Source organism: Panthera tigris, chromosome F3, assembly GCF_018350195.1.
Source record: "Panthera tigris isolate Pti1 chromosome F3, P.tigris_Pti1_mat1.1, whole genome shotgun sequence".
Lineage (NCBI taxonomy): Eukaryota > Metazoa > Chordata > Mammalia > Carnivora > Felidae > Panthera > Panthera tigris.
Genome location: NC_056678.1, coordinates 21283755 through 21299956, shown reverse-complemented (window position 1 = coordinate 21299956; position 16202 = coordinate 21283755). Strand labels below are relative to the sequence as shown.

The 16202-nt window shown below is 45.0% G+C and overlaps 1 protein-coding gene across 3 annotated transcripts in view; it reads right to left on the bottom strand.

Annotated features, from left to right (window-relative positions):
• Positions 1 to 3066: 3066 nt before the first annotated feature.
• AXDND1 (axonemal dynein light chain domain containing 1) overlaps positions 3067 to 16202 on the bottom strand; it is an 88238-nt gene continuing 75102 nt past the window's right edge. For all 3 annotated transcript variants that reach the window (XM_042976478.1, XM_007096244.3, XM_042976479.1), the window contains 5 exons: positions 15054 to 15167; positions 13479 to 13583; positions 7371 to 7453; positions 6035 to 6285; positions 3067 to 3355 (listed from right to left, as the gene is read on the bottom strand). In XM_042976478.1, the coding sequence (XP_042832412.1) occupies positions 3276 to 3355; positions 6035 to 6285; positions 7371 to 7453; positions 13479 to 13583; positions 15054 to 15167 (633 nt within the window). In that variant the 3' untranslated portion in view covers positions 3067 to 3275. The remainder of the gene's footprint in view (positions 3356 to 6034; positions 6286 to 7370; positions 7454 to 13478; positions 13584 to 15053; positions 15168 to 16202) is intronic.

Here is a 16202-nt window from a genome sequence, read left to right as displayed (position 1 = left end):
GGTCATCGGGGCCCCTGGGTGGCTCAGTCGGTTAAGCGTCCGACTTTGGCTCAGGTCATGATCTCGCAGTTCATGGATTTGAGCCCCGCATCGGGCTCTGTGCTGACAGCTCAGAGCCTGGAGCCTGCTTGAGATTCTGTGTCTCCCTCTCCCTCTGTCCCTCCCCCCCCCCACACACACACTTGCACTCTGTCTCTCTCTCTCTCCTTCTCTCTTTCTCTCTCTCTCTCTCAAGAATGAACATAAAAAAATTTTTTTTGGGCGGGGGGCCTGGGTGGCTCAGTCGGTTAAGTGGCCGACTTCGACTCAGGTCATGATCTCACGGTCCGTGAGTTCGAGCCCCGCGTCGGGCTCTGTGCTGACTGCTCAGAGCCTGGAGCCTGTTTCAGATTCTGTGTGTCCCTCTCTCTGACCCTCTCCTGTTCGTGCTCTGTCTCTCCCTGTCTCAAAAATAAATAAAACGTTAAAAAAAATGTTTTTAATTTTTTTTTTAACAAGAGGGGCCATCAACTGCACTTGCAGCCTTTTCTGATGTGGAGAGGCAGTATAGCACTGTAGCTGAGAGCCTGTGCTCGGCTGTTAGACGTACCAGATTTGGTCACTCACTAGATGTTTAGCTTTAAACACGCTACTTGTCCTGACAGGAATGAGGATAAAAGTATGACCCACATCACAGAAGTGTTGTGATTAAATGAGATAATATACGAAGTGCTTGGCACAGTGATGACGCCAAGTAAATCCTCAGCAAACGGCTATTACTGTTTTCTGGTTTTACCCCAGCAGCTCTAAATGACAGTGACCAAGCTGTACACAAACAGAAGACTGGCCCCCTACATAGGTTGCCCCCATGCTTCAAAGGTAGCCCTGACGGCCAGTAGCTCCCGCCCCCAGGGCGGTGGTTCTTGGACGGGACCAGCTGAAGAACTTAACGCACGGGGTCTCTTGTATTAGAATCCCACCTCAAGATTTCAAGCATTTGTTGTCAAGGTGTACAGAGGCACTGAGATTGGGGGGTAGGGGGAACACAGAGGAGTACGATGAGGCCCATCCAGTTTCCTCTCCGGGAGGGTCAGGCCAGCTCTCTGGAGCTGAGGTCAGCACGCCTTTGTCTGGACATCCGAGCAGAGCGGCTGGCCTCTCGGGAGCCCAGCTCTGAGAAGGTGTGGCAAGGTCTTGAGGACTATCTCAAAGGTCACTCTGAGAAGGTGTGGCAAGGTCTTGAGGACTATCTCAAACTGCCCACAAGTCAGCTCTTTGGGAAAACGGAGCTGCCCAGGCTGTTAGGGAGCACCGGTGCAGACGCCTTTCCTGTAGCACACGTTTTGTTCTTTAACCCACTTCACATCCCTTATGCCCTCTTACCACCAACCTCATTGTCTTCTGGGCATTTCCTTTCCCCATACTGTGATCTGTTTTGGTGGAAGAGTAGAGCAAGGTGTCCTCCCTTCCCTTTAAGGCAGCTAGAGATCCCAGACATCCTCTTGCCACCACTGGTACATCCACGGGGTGGTTTGTGACCACAGGGTAGCCTTTCTCTCACTCAGACTTTAGCACAATCATTTAAAGACGGAAGAAACGACTGGAGTTTGTTTGGTGACAGCAACTGGGGCACATGGTGAAGCAGTTCTTGCTCCTGAAATCTAAAACTGTCTGGTCCCATCTGTTCCTGGCCTGGCTCTTTAAGACTTCCCTCTACCCCCTGGGCTCCCCAACACACTTTCGTGTGTTTGCAAGAGTGGGTTTCTGTGGCTCGCAAGCAAACCACCCAGCTAGGTGCATGGTGCCAAACGTCTCATTCTAATTGTGGCAGCAGCCATAACTCTGGCCTTTAGAGATGGAGCCTTGCACCTGATGGAGCTGCCGTGTTCTGAGGGGCAAGGCTCTCGTGTTCAGGGATGGGGGCTGCTGATTTGCACGGAAATGACCACTCATTGCTGCAAAGTGGGAACTTAATTAAAAAGTATTCTGAAATCCCACCAAGAAGCCTCCAAATTTGCTAGAATCATCTAGAATCTCTGGGAAAGCAAAAGGGTAGGGCTGGCTCTGCCCCAGCAAATGAGCTGTAAGTGGGAACATCAGCTTTGGCTTTCGGCTGAGCCACAAACACAGCCAACTGTCTGAAGTCCCGTTTTCTTCCCTCAGACTTAGAGCCATCCCGCAGGCTTCGGTAGACCCCACGCATTCTTGAAACTCATCCTACCCACACTTTGATGGTGGCCAGACGTAGGCCTGGCCAGCGACTGGGCTGACAAAGGCTGGGGACTCTGGGTCACGGGGTTTCTGAGGAGTAAGGAACAGGCAAAGGTCCAAAATTCCAGGAGATGAATCCAAAGGAACACCAAATACGCGGAGCCAAAGCAGGTACAGAAATCTCAGCACAGGTGTTTGGGGCCCGAGATCAGAGCAAGTGCGAGCGTACCAGGAGCAGTGAGGTAGGAGGGAGTCCTTGCTGAGTGACCGCCCAGAATGTCCATTTGTCACTTGCAACTCATTTTTGCAAGTTAGTCCATCTCTAGTGCCTATGTGGATCCAGGGTCATGAACAGATCAGATATGTGAGGCGATTGAAGCACAAAATGGAGATTCTGGGTGAATCTTCAGCAATATTCTTAAATTTCAGTAACGACCTTCCGTCCTTTCCCTGTGAAGGAAACCACCTGAACAATGGCCTGGTGTTCCATCACCATTGTCAAACATCTGGACACAGGTCCAGTAAGCTGGGGGCCCTGACACCGATCAGTTCTGTGACCGTGGGGAGTCGTATAACCCTTTGGGGCCTCAGTTTCATCTTCTGAGGAATGGGGATAATAGTATCTCCCCGACCTACTTTGTGGTGGTGTTGTGAAAATCAAATAAATCATAAGGATGCCCGAAATCATAAGAAATCTGAAAATGCTGCAGAAACCTGAGAGCCTTGTCAGGCTCCCCTCTTTTAAATCGAAAAAATAATGCTTTTTATTTGCCACTCTTCTTTGCAGAGTTCAGAGTCTTCAAAAAGCATTATTTTCTTGACAGTAACTGATACTTTTCACGGACCTCTGTTAGGAACTCAGCTGAAGAGGCTAGCAAACTTTCGCACCAGCTATTTTTAATCTGGGAAATAAGCTAATGCACTTATTCCCTCCAGCCACTGCTGCGACTTGGAAAAACAAAATATTCGCGGCCTTTGCAGTAGCTGTTGCGCAGGAAGTCCCTCGGATCGAGCCACACTGTCAGCTCGGTAGCACACGGGTATCGGTGAGGGCAGCCATGCTGAAGCCCAGCACCCTGAGGATGTTACTTGGGTTTGGTCTTATAGTTGGGTTTAGTCCGGGTCCTGGACTTAGGGTTGAGAAGACCCTCCTTGCGCTGCGCTTCTGAAAAGACAAAAACAATTAGAATACTGTAGTAACGACATCTAATATTTACGGAGGACTTTTAACTTCACACAGTGTTTAAAAAATTCCATTCTGCCTGAGTACCTCCCAAGCTACAAACAGGCAATGTACCTACCCCAAATTTGACTCTAAGTTGGTTACTGGGATTCAGAGCACATTTTCCCAAAGTTAAAGTGCAGCCAGCTAGTCACCTGAGTTCTGGGTCCCGGAAAAGAGGACTATGTGGTCAAGGAGAGGGATTTCCTCTTCCTTCCTATACATATCCCGAGACTGGCAGGGAAAAAAAAAAATTCAAATAGAGCCAGGATCCAGAATCCCCATCCATCGCTGCACTGCTGTCTCCCCGCCTCCTGCACACAGACCCTACTCCAGCGCCGCCCTCGGGACGGGTGCAGGGGGCCTCCTGCCATCAAGCCGGCTCTCCCTGGCTGCTCCATGACACCAGGCTTCTCACTTCAGATCCTTCCGACTGGCTGCTGCCACCTCATCCTGCATTCGGTCCTCTTGTTCACGCCCTCGTCTTGCTCCTAGTGTATCTCCCGGCTCCCAGCTCCCAGCTCCTAACCGAGGCAGGCCTCGCTGAGATCAGAGACTAAGCCACCATTCATCTTTGTCAACTTCCCTCTCGATTCCTGTCTTCATTCACAGCTCAGAGCACAATGATTTGCCAAATATGAAAAATACTGACATAAAACAAAAACAAATGTGTCTCCTACTCCGTCCAGATCTTCCCCATACCCAGCGTGCACAAGCCTCGTCCTTTTACCGTGTGTAAGCGTCCCTTCGCAGCCCATCTCTTGGGGAAGGTGATCTCATGCTCCATCTAACACAAATATGACACTGCATGTGCCATACAAGTCCCACATTGGTCTCATTGCATTTTTCAAAGGAGCTGTCTGCTCACCCTAAGGAATGTCCAATTTATGGATTTTCCGGGGAAAGTGGTCAGGTCTCCCGCATGGTGTGCGGACTGCCAGGCTTAGGAGCCAACTCTCCTAAGCCTTGCAAAGCTTCTCATCCTCCACTTTTGAGCCCCCCTGACAATGACTCTGAAGGGGTATTTGGAAGGAAGGGGCAGGGTGGCTATGTTTGTGTAGGTAATTGTTTATAGGTTGGGGATACACTGTATACAGTCATCCTCTACTTAAAACTATTAATACTTTTTCTATTCTGGATTTAACCTCATCCCCACGATCTTTATGGAAATCGAGAGAAACAAAGTCACTCATTCCATACTGAGGTAACCTCTCCAGGTTAACGCGAAAGCCTTTGGCATGGTTTGCATATTTATTATTCCGTAATCTGGAAAAAGTCTAGTTTGCAAGCCGTCAGGATAAAATTACACAGTGTAAGATGAAAAATTTTTAATCCATGAATACTATCTCACTTATAGTCAAACGTAAAGCTAAAGGATTGTCACACTTGGAATAATCAGCGTTTTACTAGTGGACAGTTAACAGAAAGAGAGAAACTGAGCTCAGTCTGGTGACAGTACGGATACAGCACACGTGGGCGGGAGGCTGTGGGGCACCGGCTAACCTACTGCTTTCGCTGGGGGTGTAGGTGAAGCCAGGAGTGACCAAAGAAAACAGCAAGTAGCTATGTTCCCGGTGCTATCCCTTATACTAGCAGCTGTCCTGGGATGAGACCACAGGTGGAAGATGAAGACAAAAATCAAAAAATAGCCTCCAAAACTGGGGATACGGGAAACTGCTTGAGGGCAGGTTATAGCATTAATTAGAGACCAGAAAATAAAGAGTTAACTCTTTTCCTGTAGAATAATAATAATTCCTGTAGAAGAATAATTTTCATCATAGGAAATGCAACAAGTATCAAAAACTAAACTCAAAATTCCCCATAAACCTCCATCAACCAGAGACAATGTGTGTCAATATTTGGACACAATTTCCTTCTGGTCTTTTTTAAAAAAGAGTTTAAAAACGCTTTAAATAAGAGTTAAATAATGCTGTAAAAAAGTGTGTCATATCCTGTTTCCTTACATTTGATATTTAAATATAAGAACTTCCCATGTCATTATAAACCATTTTAATAGTGGTATAATATTCAAGCATATTAGTATAGCATTATTAATTAACCCTTCTTCCATGATTGGAGGTAGGTTGTTTCTATTATATACAATGATACATTGAACATCTTTGTGCATTAATCTTTTTTTCTATATTTAGGATTATTTCCTTGGACTAGATTCTCAAGGGTAAAATTACTCAGTCAGAGGTCAAAGTATATGCATGTTTTAAAGGCATATCCATACATACCTTCAAATTATTTTCTCAAAGAGCTATATGTCTATCCAACCACGAGTATCATCTGTAAAACGAACTACTTTGCCCCTTCTGATCAGCATTATGTTCTTTTGTTTTTAAAACTCTTTGCCAGTTTTAGAAGTAAAAATTGTATCTCATGTTAGTTTATTGTCGGCAATTGTTAGTCGTTTGGGTTTCTTTTTTGTGAGTTGTCCACATAAGACAGTAACATGGTTAAATGTATGTGCATTCCTGTGAAAAGTATGAACCAGTAAATCACTAAATATGTTAATATTCTTCTAAGATATTTGTGACCCAAACAAATTTGAGACCCAAACAAGTCTCATTTCATTAGTAAAACCTTAATAAAGCAAAATGAGAAAGCAAGCCTCACCTTTCTTTAGAGACTTTGAGGAACATTCTACTGCCTTGTTTCCTTCTTCTTCCTCTTCTTCTTTTTCTTCTTCTTCTCCTCCTCTTTCATTTTCTTCTTCTCTTCGTGTTTCAGCCTCCCTCTCTTGAGACCTTATCAAAATATCCTCTACTTCCCTCTCTAGTTCTTTATTTCTTATGAGGGTATGATGAAGTTTCTCATTTACCTCCTCAAACTTCTCCTCTGCTTGTCTGGCTCTGCTTTCAAACTCTCTGATGTGGACAAAGGCCAGAGAAAACACAACAAAATGGAAAGGTTTGAAAAAGTATCTTTCATGAATAGGAACACATAATCTAGAAGAGGCAGTAGAATTAGATATGTCCATCCAAAACGTACAAAGAAGGGAGGCAGCAGCATCAATCGTTAACCCAGAACTGGGGTCCTGGAAGCTACTTGGATGGCAATATCAGAGTGGCAGTCATGCTGTGATTTAAGAATGCAACATATTTATGGGGCCCCTGGGTGGCTCAGTTGGTTAAGCGTCCGACTTCAGCTCAGGTCATGATCTCGCGGTCTGTGAGGTGGAGCCCTGCGTCAGGTTTTGTGCCGACAGCTCAGAGCCTGGAGCCTGCTTTGGATTCTGTGTCTCCCTCTCTCTCTGCCCCTCCCCTGCTCATGCTCTGTCTCTCTCTGTCTCTCAAAAAATAACATAAAACTTAAAAAAAGAAGGATGCAACATACTTATAATTTCTTAGTGAAATCTGACTTTGGGTATTTGGATTTCTCGTCAACAGCCAAGGAACCCCTTTTTCAGTAGCTAATTTTGGCTCCTCTTCATTGATGTGATCCAACATACTAAATCAATAGTGTCCTTTCTTTTCCAGTACCTCTAAAACCAGATCTGACAGTAAATAAAACCAATCTGAAACGTGCCTCTTAATTCCTAGAGTGCGTGTTATATGTCTACATGGCTGTGCTCTTCTCTTGGCGCTCACGACCATCTTGACTATATCGCCCTTCCTACTCTTGGGGTTATGTAGCATTCTTTCTTGCAGAGTATTTCTCCCAGCTCCGTCTCTAGCTCATCTCTTAGAAACACACTGAATAGACCCTCCTAATACCCTACTCCCCACATACACACACGTTCCCTCCCTCCATCTCCACCGTGGGCGAGGACGGATGTTCCTGTGGAAGCAGTGTACTTCCTTGCCATTAGCAGAAGACTTGGAGATACCCAACCAACTAGTGAGGATAAAGGGAGCAGAAGAAACACAGGTAAGCCACGAAGTGTGGATTTCTCAGCTAAACCTCCTGGCCGGCAATCTTTGTTGTTACCATCGTGGAGCCTCATACTTACATCAGCTTCTCCTGTGTGCGTTCAATTACAGCCATTGCTTCTAGATACTTTGGGGCCAGTGTGCCTTGACTAGCTGATTCTCTCTGACAAAGGAAATAAGCAGTATGAGTGAACTGAGAATCCCAAAAGTCAATACTCTACTTCTTCAGAATGTTTTGGACTAAGCCTTCCAGAATATTTTTTTATACTCTCCATATTTATATAGTAAATGATCAAGCAGTCTTAACACCAAAAAAGAACAGGGACTACCTATGGCCACACAGCATACCAGCTTCCAAATTATTCACGCTACAGGTGGATATAAATTTGATTAGAACTGTGAAGAAGCAGGGAAAATAATATCAACAAAAAGAAACAAGGAAAGAAGAAAAGGTTTAAAAATAAAGAGAAGGCTAAATGTGTTTCTGTAATAAATCAAGTTGATGATCAAGGAAATTAACTATTTTTCTTAAGAATTTACTTCACCAAGCACATAACATTGCAACATCCAATCAGATCTCTCAGGGCCTTAGGGAACTCAATAAATATCAAGGCAGTGAAAGTATGAAAAAAAAAACCCGCCTCTTTCATTTATCTTGACTCTACATACATTCTAGGAAACAAAAGAAAGGTAAAAGAAGGTATTTAGAAAACAAAAATTGTAAGCATATTTTAAAATAAATGTGACATTTTCCCAGAACTGTACATTTTAAAAATTGAAGGATAGTTGACACACGATGTTACACTACTTCCAGGTGTGCCGCATGCTGATTGGACGAATCTATACCTTATGCTGTGCTCACCGCAAGTGTAGCTCCCATCTGTCACCATACGATGCCATTGCTACGTCACTGGCTATATTCCCTGTGCTGTACCTCTCATCCCCGTGACTTATTCATTCCGTAACTGGAAGCCTGTACCTCCCACTCCCCTTCGCCCCTTTTTGCCCACAACTGTGTTAAAAGTCTCATGTATCCATGTTTCCGAACCTGAGGCGAGTAAAAGGTAAGCCCCACATTATAGATGGAAAGGGAGCTCTGAGAGGGTAGGCAGCCTTCCATCCACACAGAAGGATCTAGTGGGTTAAAGCAAAACCCTCATCTGGGCCTCTTCATTCTCACCCACACAGCCCATGGCAATATGCTAGCTTTTTCTAAAGGAAAACCAGAGAAAAACCACGTGAAACATTTTCACTGTTACCCTAGCTCTTTTACTCTCTTCTTATTGTCCCAGTCACCTACTCTTGTCTTTCTGCTTTGCTCCCCTTTCTTGGGTAGTTTGTTTGGAAAGTAAATGCTATCATTGTCCAGCCTGGACCAGAAGCATGTGACTTGGCTGTGGCCACACAGCACTTGCCACTAACTTATTTGTTCTGTGAGGCCAAAAGAAAGGTGTTCAGAGCGGAGGCTTCTAGAACTGGAATTCCTCACATGGTTTACAGCTCTACGGAACAACTTTGTAGGTAGAAACCAAAGTAAACCAGTACCGTACTCTGCGCACACCGGAGCCTTCAGACGCGCATTCATTCAACGGATACACGGCGGAGCCTTGAACTGCATAGGCTTGAACAGTGCATGCCCACTTTTACATGGATTTTTTTCACAGTCCAGTACTGTAAACGTCTTTCCGCTTCCTTATCGTTTTCTTAATAACATTTGCTTTCCTCTAGCTTACTTCATTGTAAGGATACAGTACGTAATTCGTGTGACATACAAAATATGTGTTGAATGTCCGTGTTATCTGTGAGACTTCCAGTCAACAGTAGGCTATTACTAGTTAAGTTTCTGGAGAGTCAAAAGTTACATACGGATTTTTGACTGTGCAGGGAGTCAGTGTCCCTAACCCCTGAGCTCTTCAAGAGTCCACCGTATATTTAGTTACAGTGTGTGAGGAAAATGTCCCTGTTTTGACACTGGCAAGTACAGATTAACGTTTTGTGGTCCATTTCAAATCCTTCCAGAGGAAATTCCTGTGGCATCCTCTGTGTATGGCTGGTGGCAGCCTCCCCCGCATCACCCATATAATGATACTGACACCTCAAGGCTAATCACAGACATGGCTTTAGACCCTATTCTCCTACGCCTAGCCTTCCTCTGGCTTCTGTGGTCTGTCACCCTGTTTAAGAGAGACAAACACGGGCCTCGTGGCTCTTGGAAATAATTGCATTGGACTTTCCTTATTTGTGCCAATCTGCTGTAGCTTTGCACTTCGTCTCTGACTCCAATTCTGTCTCTGGCCTTTTTGACTTGGTCTTCCTCAGGTTTGACTCCACTAATGGGCTTTGAATTGGACAATAGCTCTAGCCTGACACTATCTCAGGGAGGATCTTACTCCAGGCCTACTTCTTTGGGATCCAACTCCCAGCACTGACATAGCGCCGCAGCAGCTTTGGACATAATTTCTAGAACCACCAATCCAAGGGCCCTTCCCTGTTGCGGTTATAAAATACGTAAATTAGTCACTGCTCTGGAGTACGTGGTATTGTGAGAGGGAAACAGACTTCTAAGGGCCACCTTCAGGCCAATGACAGAAGGGCAGAATGTCTAATCTTATGTTAAAAATACTGCTGATCCCCCCAAATCTGGTGCCTGCTCATCTTTCTGCAGGAGTTCACAGGTGATTCAGCAAAATCTCCTATCATCTTCATACACTTATAAGTCTTTATGGACACCCAGAACCTACGGTGTGAAGATGAGTCTGAAAGAGATCGTTTCCAATATCTTGTTTGTTGGGGTAGCTGAGCTGTGGCCAGCCCTACTCATGCGGTCAAGAGGAAGCACTGGGGGGCCAGGGTAGCTCCGAGCACTTTTGGTAGCCTCGGGGGGAGCTTGCCGGATTTAGTCATCCCACGTCTCCACCAGCCAGCTGAGATGTTACAGAATTCCGGCTGCCTGTCCTACAGGAACAATGTTGGAATGATTCTGATTCAGAAAGGGCCACAAGGGGTGCGTTGCAGCAAGTAACCAGAACTGACTGAACGGGGCTGCCTCCGAAAGCAGAGGAGCCTTCTCCCAGGAAGGACGGCAGCAAAGCCAGCACCGCCTACAGGGATCGCTTGGTTCACGAGTCCATCAGGCACAGTGACAAATTAGATGTGCCTGTTTCAGACGGAGCTGGCCACGTTATGCACACAGGGCCTGCTTTGAGTACAGTCCTCACGAATTTCCACAAAGCCCTAACTCCTGGCTAATTGAGGAGCGTTTGAATAGTGGACGGTCCAGCCCCATTGTGGTAGACACTAGGGCATTGGGTAACGGTATGAATGAGGCCCTGGTTTACCAGGTCAAGCTATCAGCCTCCCCAAGCTGGTGGTGACTTATCACCACCCCTGTTGAGATATCACTCATATCTCAACCCTCAGAAAATCCCACACTGGTGTCATCTGCAGGAGGGGATACTAAGAGTAACTGGAATTCTCCATGCTTAGGTCACTAGCTTCCCAAGGGTCTGGCACTATTTCTCACTAGAAAAACCTGGGGCTCCTCGATCTCTTGGAGCTCTCCAGTTTTACAACTCAACTCCCAGGGACATGACAAGTTATACCTGCACACCACAGGCTTTCTGCTTCCCGATCCCTTCCTTTTTTCTTGCCTTCCCCAGGGTTAATCAAATGTACTGCCTCCTGGGAGTTGTGTTTTTAGACCAGCAAAAGAGTGCAGCTGCCTGTTAGGTCTGGTGCCTTGAACCTGTATCCCTACAAAATGGTTATTTATGTTCTTAGGACCAGAGACTGTCAAATAATAATAATAATAATAAATAAGGGAAATAAACAAGCAAACAAAAGCAAAAGAAAAACTTACAATAGAAGATTTGAAAGCTTAAAGCACCCTCAGGGAGTCCTAGTACTTTTGTAAGTGACAGGCACACGGAGCCCAGGCCCCACCTGTTCCACCTGGCCTGCAGCACAGTCCAAGATGGCGCTCCCCCCAGCTCCACCTCCTGCCCCAAATCTCTGACCTCACAAGCCAGTTGAAGGAACCTTCATTCTCTGGGCACCCACAGCCCCAAATATCAACCTTGTCTCTGCTGGCCAAGCACAATTAGGTCTCTTCTGTTGGAGCACCTGGTGATCCCTTTCCGCCCGCGAGTGTTCCAGCCACCACCACATAGGATGAACGTGATTCTCCTTTACCTCCAGGAACTTGCAAATAATTATATACCCGGCTGGCATTTTGCTCCATTCCCCAGACCTTATAGTCAACGAGCACGTAAATGGTTCAATCTTCAGTGATCTATAGTAGCAGCATTAGCAACCTTCCAGAGCCTGGAGACAGACTTTCTGGGCCACATCGTCCCAGATGAGCTAGTCACATGGCACTGCACCGTGTCAGATGGAAAGGTGGTATCCTGGAGCAGTCCCCCCCCCCCCCCGTCCTCCCGCCACCACCACCAAAGACAAGCTCTGTGCCCCTCAATTTTGCCCCAGGCTATAGGCTGTTTTCCTGCCTGGTTTGGGTATCTGGGAGACTTGACACTGACTCCTAGCCTAGACAGCACAGCAGGGGAGACCATCTGAGGCAGGAGGGCCTTGGGTGGGATTGGTGGGGTTAGGAGATCAAACGGTGGTGCCCTTTCCGTATGTGTCTCACGGCACATGACTCCTGACTGACTCTCCACGTGATTTCCCCCAGTTCTTCCTATAAGATTTGGAGCCTACTTCCCACAACCTCCCTGGACATATACCCCTGCAATCGGCCACACCTCTGCCTTAGTCATCCAGCTGCTGCCCAGCCTGACCCTCACCACAGCCCCACTGCACCCACCTGCTCAGATGGACCAAACCTCTGACAGTGAAATGGTCCATTACTGTGGGGGTGAAACTGGATTCGATATATGGATTTCTGGCACCACCACCCCCCACCAGGAAAATGCACAGTATAAACATACACACGAAACACTACATACCATTTTGGGGGATTAATGGGATGAAGGCATGACCTCCTGTACACAGAGACACGCCAATCTAGAACTGACTTACGTCTACCACGGTCCTAGAACTTTCTGTGGAGGAATCTTAAATCTATTTTCCTGGGGCGCCTGGGTGGCTCAGTTGACTAAGCATCCGACTTTGGCTCAGGTCATGATCTCATGGTTTGTGAGTGGGAGGCCCACGTTGGGCTCTGTGCTGACAGCTCAGAGCCTAGAGCCTGCTTCGAGTTCTGTATCTCCCTCTCTCTCTGCCCCTCCCCTGCTCATGCTCTCTCGCGCGCTGTCTCTCTCTCTCTCAAAAATGAATAAACATTAAAAAAAATTTTTTTAATCTATTTTCCTGCTGAGTTTTTTTTTTTTTTAAACGTTTATTTATTTTTGAGACAGAGAGAGACAGAGCATGAACAGGGGAGGGGCAGAGAGAGAGGGAGACACAGAATACGAAACAGGCTCCAGACTCTGAGCTGTCAGCACAGAGCCCGACGTGGGGCTCGAACTCACGAACCGTGAGATCATGACCTGAGCCGAAGTCGGATGCTTAACCGACCGAGCCACCCAGGCGTCCCACCTGCTGAGTTTCTAAAAATTTCCAGTTTCCCATTAATTCTTGTGGTTGGAAGTATATGGTGATCACAGTTCTCAATAGAATCTGCTAAATGAATATTCTAAAAAAAAAAAAAAAATAGGTCAAGTTTTGACCAAGATATTATTAAATTAAGAAAGTCAATGAAAAGCTCATTTTAAAATGAAGTTTAGGGGCACCTGGGTGGCTCAGTCGGTTGAGCGTCCTACTTCGGCTCAGGTCATGATGTTACCGCTCATGGGTTCAAGCCCCACATCAATCTCACCACTGCTGTCAGCACAGAACCCGCTTCAGATCTTCTGTCCCCCTCTCTCTCTCCCCCTTCCTCGCTTGTGCTCTATCTCTCAAAAATAGATAAATCTTAAAAAAAAAAAAAATCTTTAAACTGAGGTTTAAAGAAGAGAATGAGAAGTTTTTATAAAGTTACGGTGAAAAACAAGAGTTTTCCAGGGATGACGCTGGGAGGAAAAAAAAACCCTGAAAAATATATTATGTAGGAGCTCCTGGTCCTCTTAGAGCTAAAAGTTATGTCAGATCCATATCATTTTTACATACCGTTAAATTTCCTGGCTTTTTTCTCTAGTTTTGAATCTCCGATTTGGGTTTCAGATACATACCCAGGAAGAGAATACATCTGTTTCAAATAGAGGTTTGGTATGAATGTTTTCATCTTTTTCAATTATTCGAATGAGTCTTTCCTCTTCTCTGGATGTTGAAGGCTTCTAGGGCACAGAAACACGAACGTCCCTTTAGTGAGCTGGTATGGGACACAGTGACAGGGCAAGTTGCCTGGAGGAGTGTCTGAAGCTTTAATTTTCCATTTGCTCTAGTCACTCAACGAGCATTTTGAAGACTTTAGAGCAAACACTGTGTGAGAAATTAGTGGGGACGGGGAAGCGGAGACCAGGGAAGAAAATGTGAGAAAAACAGAGGATTTCTTCCAGACCCCAAGAATTCATAGCACAGTGGGAGAGATGGCCCAGAAAATAATTATGGTATGCCACATTACTGTTAGCAAAGAGGTGGGTTCCAAAAGCTGTGTGCATCCAGAAAAGAGCCCTGAATTCTGCCTAGACACTCAGGTAAGTTTGAGAAAGAAAGTGATACCTGAAGGTTGAACAAGAGTTTGTACCGTAGAGAGGAAAGAGCCAGGACTAAAGCCTCAGAGGTGGAGAGGAGGGAATGCATTATACAGTTAAAGGGTATGACATTATTTAGTGGCCACATAACACTGTTTTCCATTTATTTTGTGTCTTCCATATGCCAAGGACTATAGCAGAAATAAAACAGAAAATGCTGGTCCAAAGAAGCTTGGGTGTTGTTATCATATTTTTGTAGTGCTGTCCAGCATATACAGTGAGTAGAGGACCTAGGTCACAGCCTGGAGTCATACCAACATTTAAACTATTCACAGAGAAGAAACATCAGGGAAGTAAGTTAAGACAGTACAGAGAATGTTAGGTGATCACGAGTTCTAAGAGCCAAAGACAATAGTCAATCCAGGAATCAGCAAAGGGCTCTTGCCAGACTAATCTGGGTTTGAATGCTGGTTCTGCCACTTACAGCTATCTGACTTAGGGTAGTCGGTCAACCTGAGTTTCAATTTTCTTATCTGTAAAATGGGACAATAATTTTTACCTTGAAGTTGTACTGTGTAGATAAGAGATAACATGTACAGAACATGTAGCTCACAGTAGGCACTCAATTAGTGGTGGTTATCGTCGCATTTTCATCATTATTATAAGTGCCCCAGGAAGGGTTGTTATTACTACTAATGCCTCAGCAGGGGTGGGGACAGGGTAAGGAGAAGGAAGGTGTGGGCCTGGGAGCAGGGGAAAGGCAGCCCAGAACAGGAGCTGAAGAAGTGGACACATAGAGTTTACATTACTGTTTGAAAAATCTGGCAATGAAAGGATAAAGAAACAGCATCAGAGTGAAAGGCAGATAGTGTAGGAAATAGGAGGACAGGTGTGAATGAGGCTGATGGGAAGTAGGTGGATTTTGAAAAGGAAAAGGATGTTCCTTCCGTGGAAAACAAAGAGCTAAGGGTGTCTGCGGGTATGGCTAAATCTACAAGAAGAAAGGACGCAACTTGATTTATGCCAGATGATCTATTTCTATTTTCACTAGTACCTCTAAACATATTCTTTAAAAACATAAAGGGAAAGAAAAGATAATACTAAACATCTTACCTCTTCTTTCTCTTCTTCCTTTTCCTTCTCAAGTTTCTTATCCTCCATACTTTCTTCTTCATCTTCTCTAAAAAGCCTGTCTGTTTCAGGCTCAATTAATTCTTTTACAAAATCCTGTGAGATAAAACAATAGTATAATTATAGCTTAGTGTATATTAATAATTGAGTAGTATATACCAATTATTCATTCAAAAGTATTTAATGCGTACTAATCTTCCAACTGGATACTGTGCTGGGCATAAGGACAAAAAAGTGAATAAGAATGGCCTCTGTCCTTAAGAAGCTTACAATTTAGTGGACAAGAAAATGCTATGGATACATATAGTCACATGGTAGGAACACCTAATCCAGATCTGGTAGTGGATAGGGGTGAGAGGGTTGGTCAGGAAGGTTTCCTGGAGGACGTAATGTCTGAGTTTCTTCTGGAAGGATGAGTAAGGGAAAAAGATAGTTAGCATGGGGTATTCTAGGCAGAGGATGCTGCATGGGCATGATTGGCTCTTGAGGACAAAGTAGTTCAGTAGGACAGAAATTTAGGGGTAGATGGACAGGAGCACAATCATAGAGGAAGGGCTCCAGTGGCTTTTCAGGGAAACAATTTTATCCTGAAGGCAATGAGGTATTGATAAATTGGCTGATATGTTTTAATTTTAAAACAATCACTCTAGCAACATGAGAGTAGATTTAAAGAGAAAGAGGCGAGAGAGAGAGAGAGAGAGAGAGAGAGGAGTGAGGGAGGGAGGGAGAAAGAGAAAGAAGGAGAAAAGGTGAGAGTAGAGTATGAACAACACAGGGTTTCAGAAATGAAGAGGAGGGTAAGGATTCAAGAGGTTATTTACGAGTTAACTCTTACTGCTTGAGTAATTCGATGGATATGGAATAGTTAGGGAATGGAAGCATCTTGAATGATACCTGATGTATGGTGTAGGCCACTACATAGATGATAATACCGTTCACAGAGATAATGAACAAAGTTGCATAAGCAGGTATGGGAAGACAGATGAGTTCAGACTCAGCTATGTGACTTTGAGTTACCACTAAGATATCCAACTGGAAATATTCGGATCTAGAGTTTACATGGAGGCATTTGGGCTAAAGATAATCATTTAACAATTATTTAATTGAATTTAGTTGAAGCCAAGAAGGTAA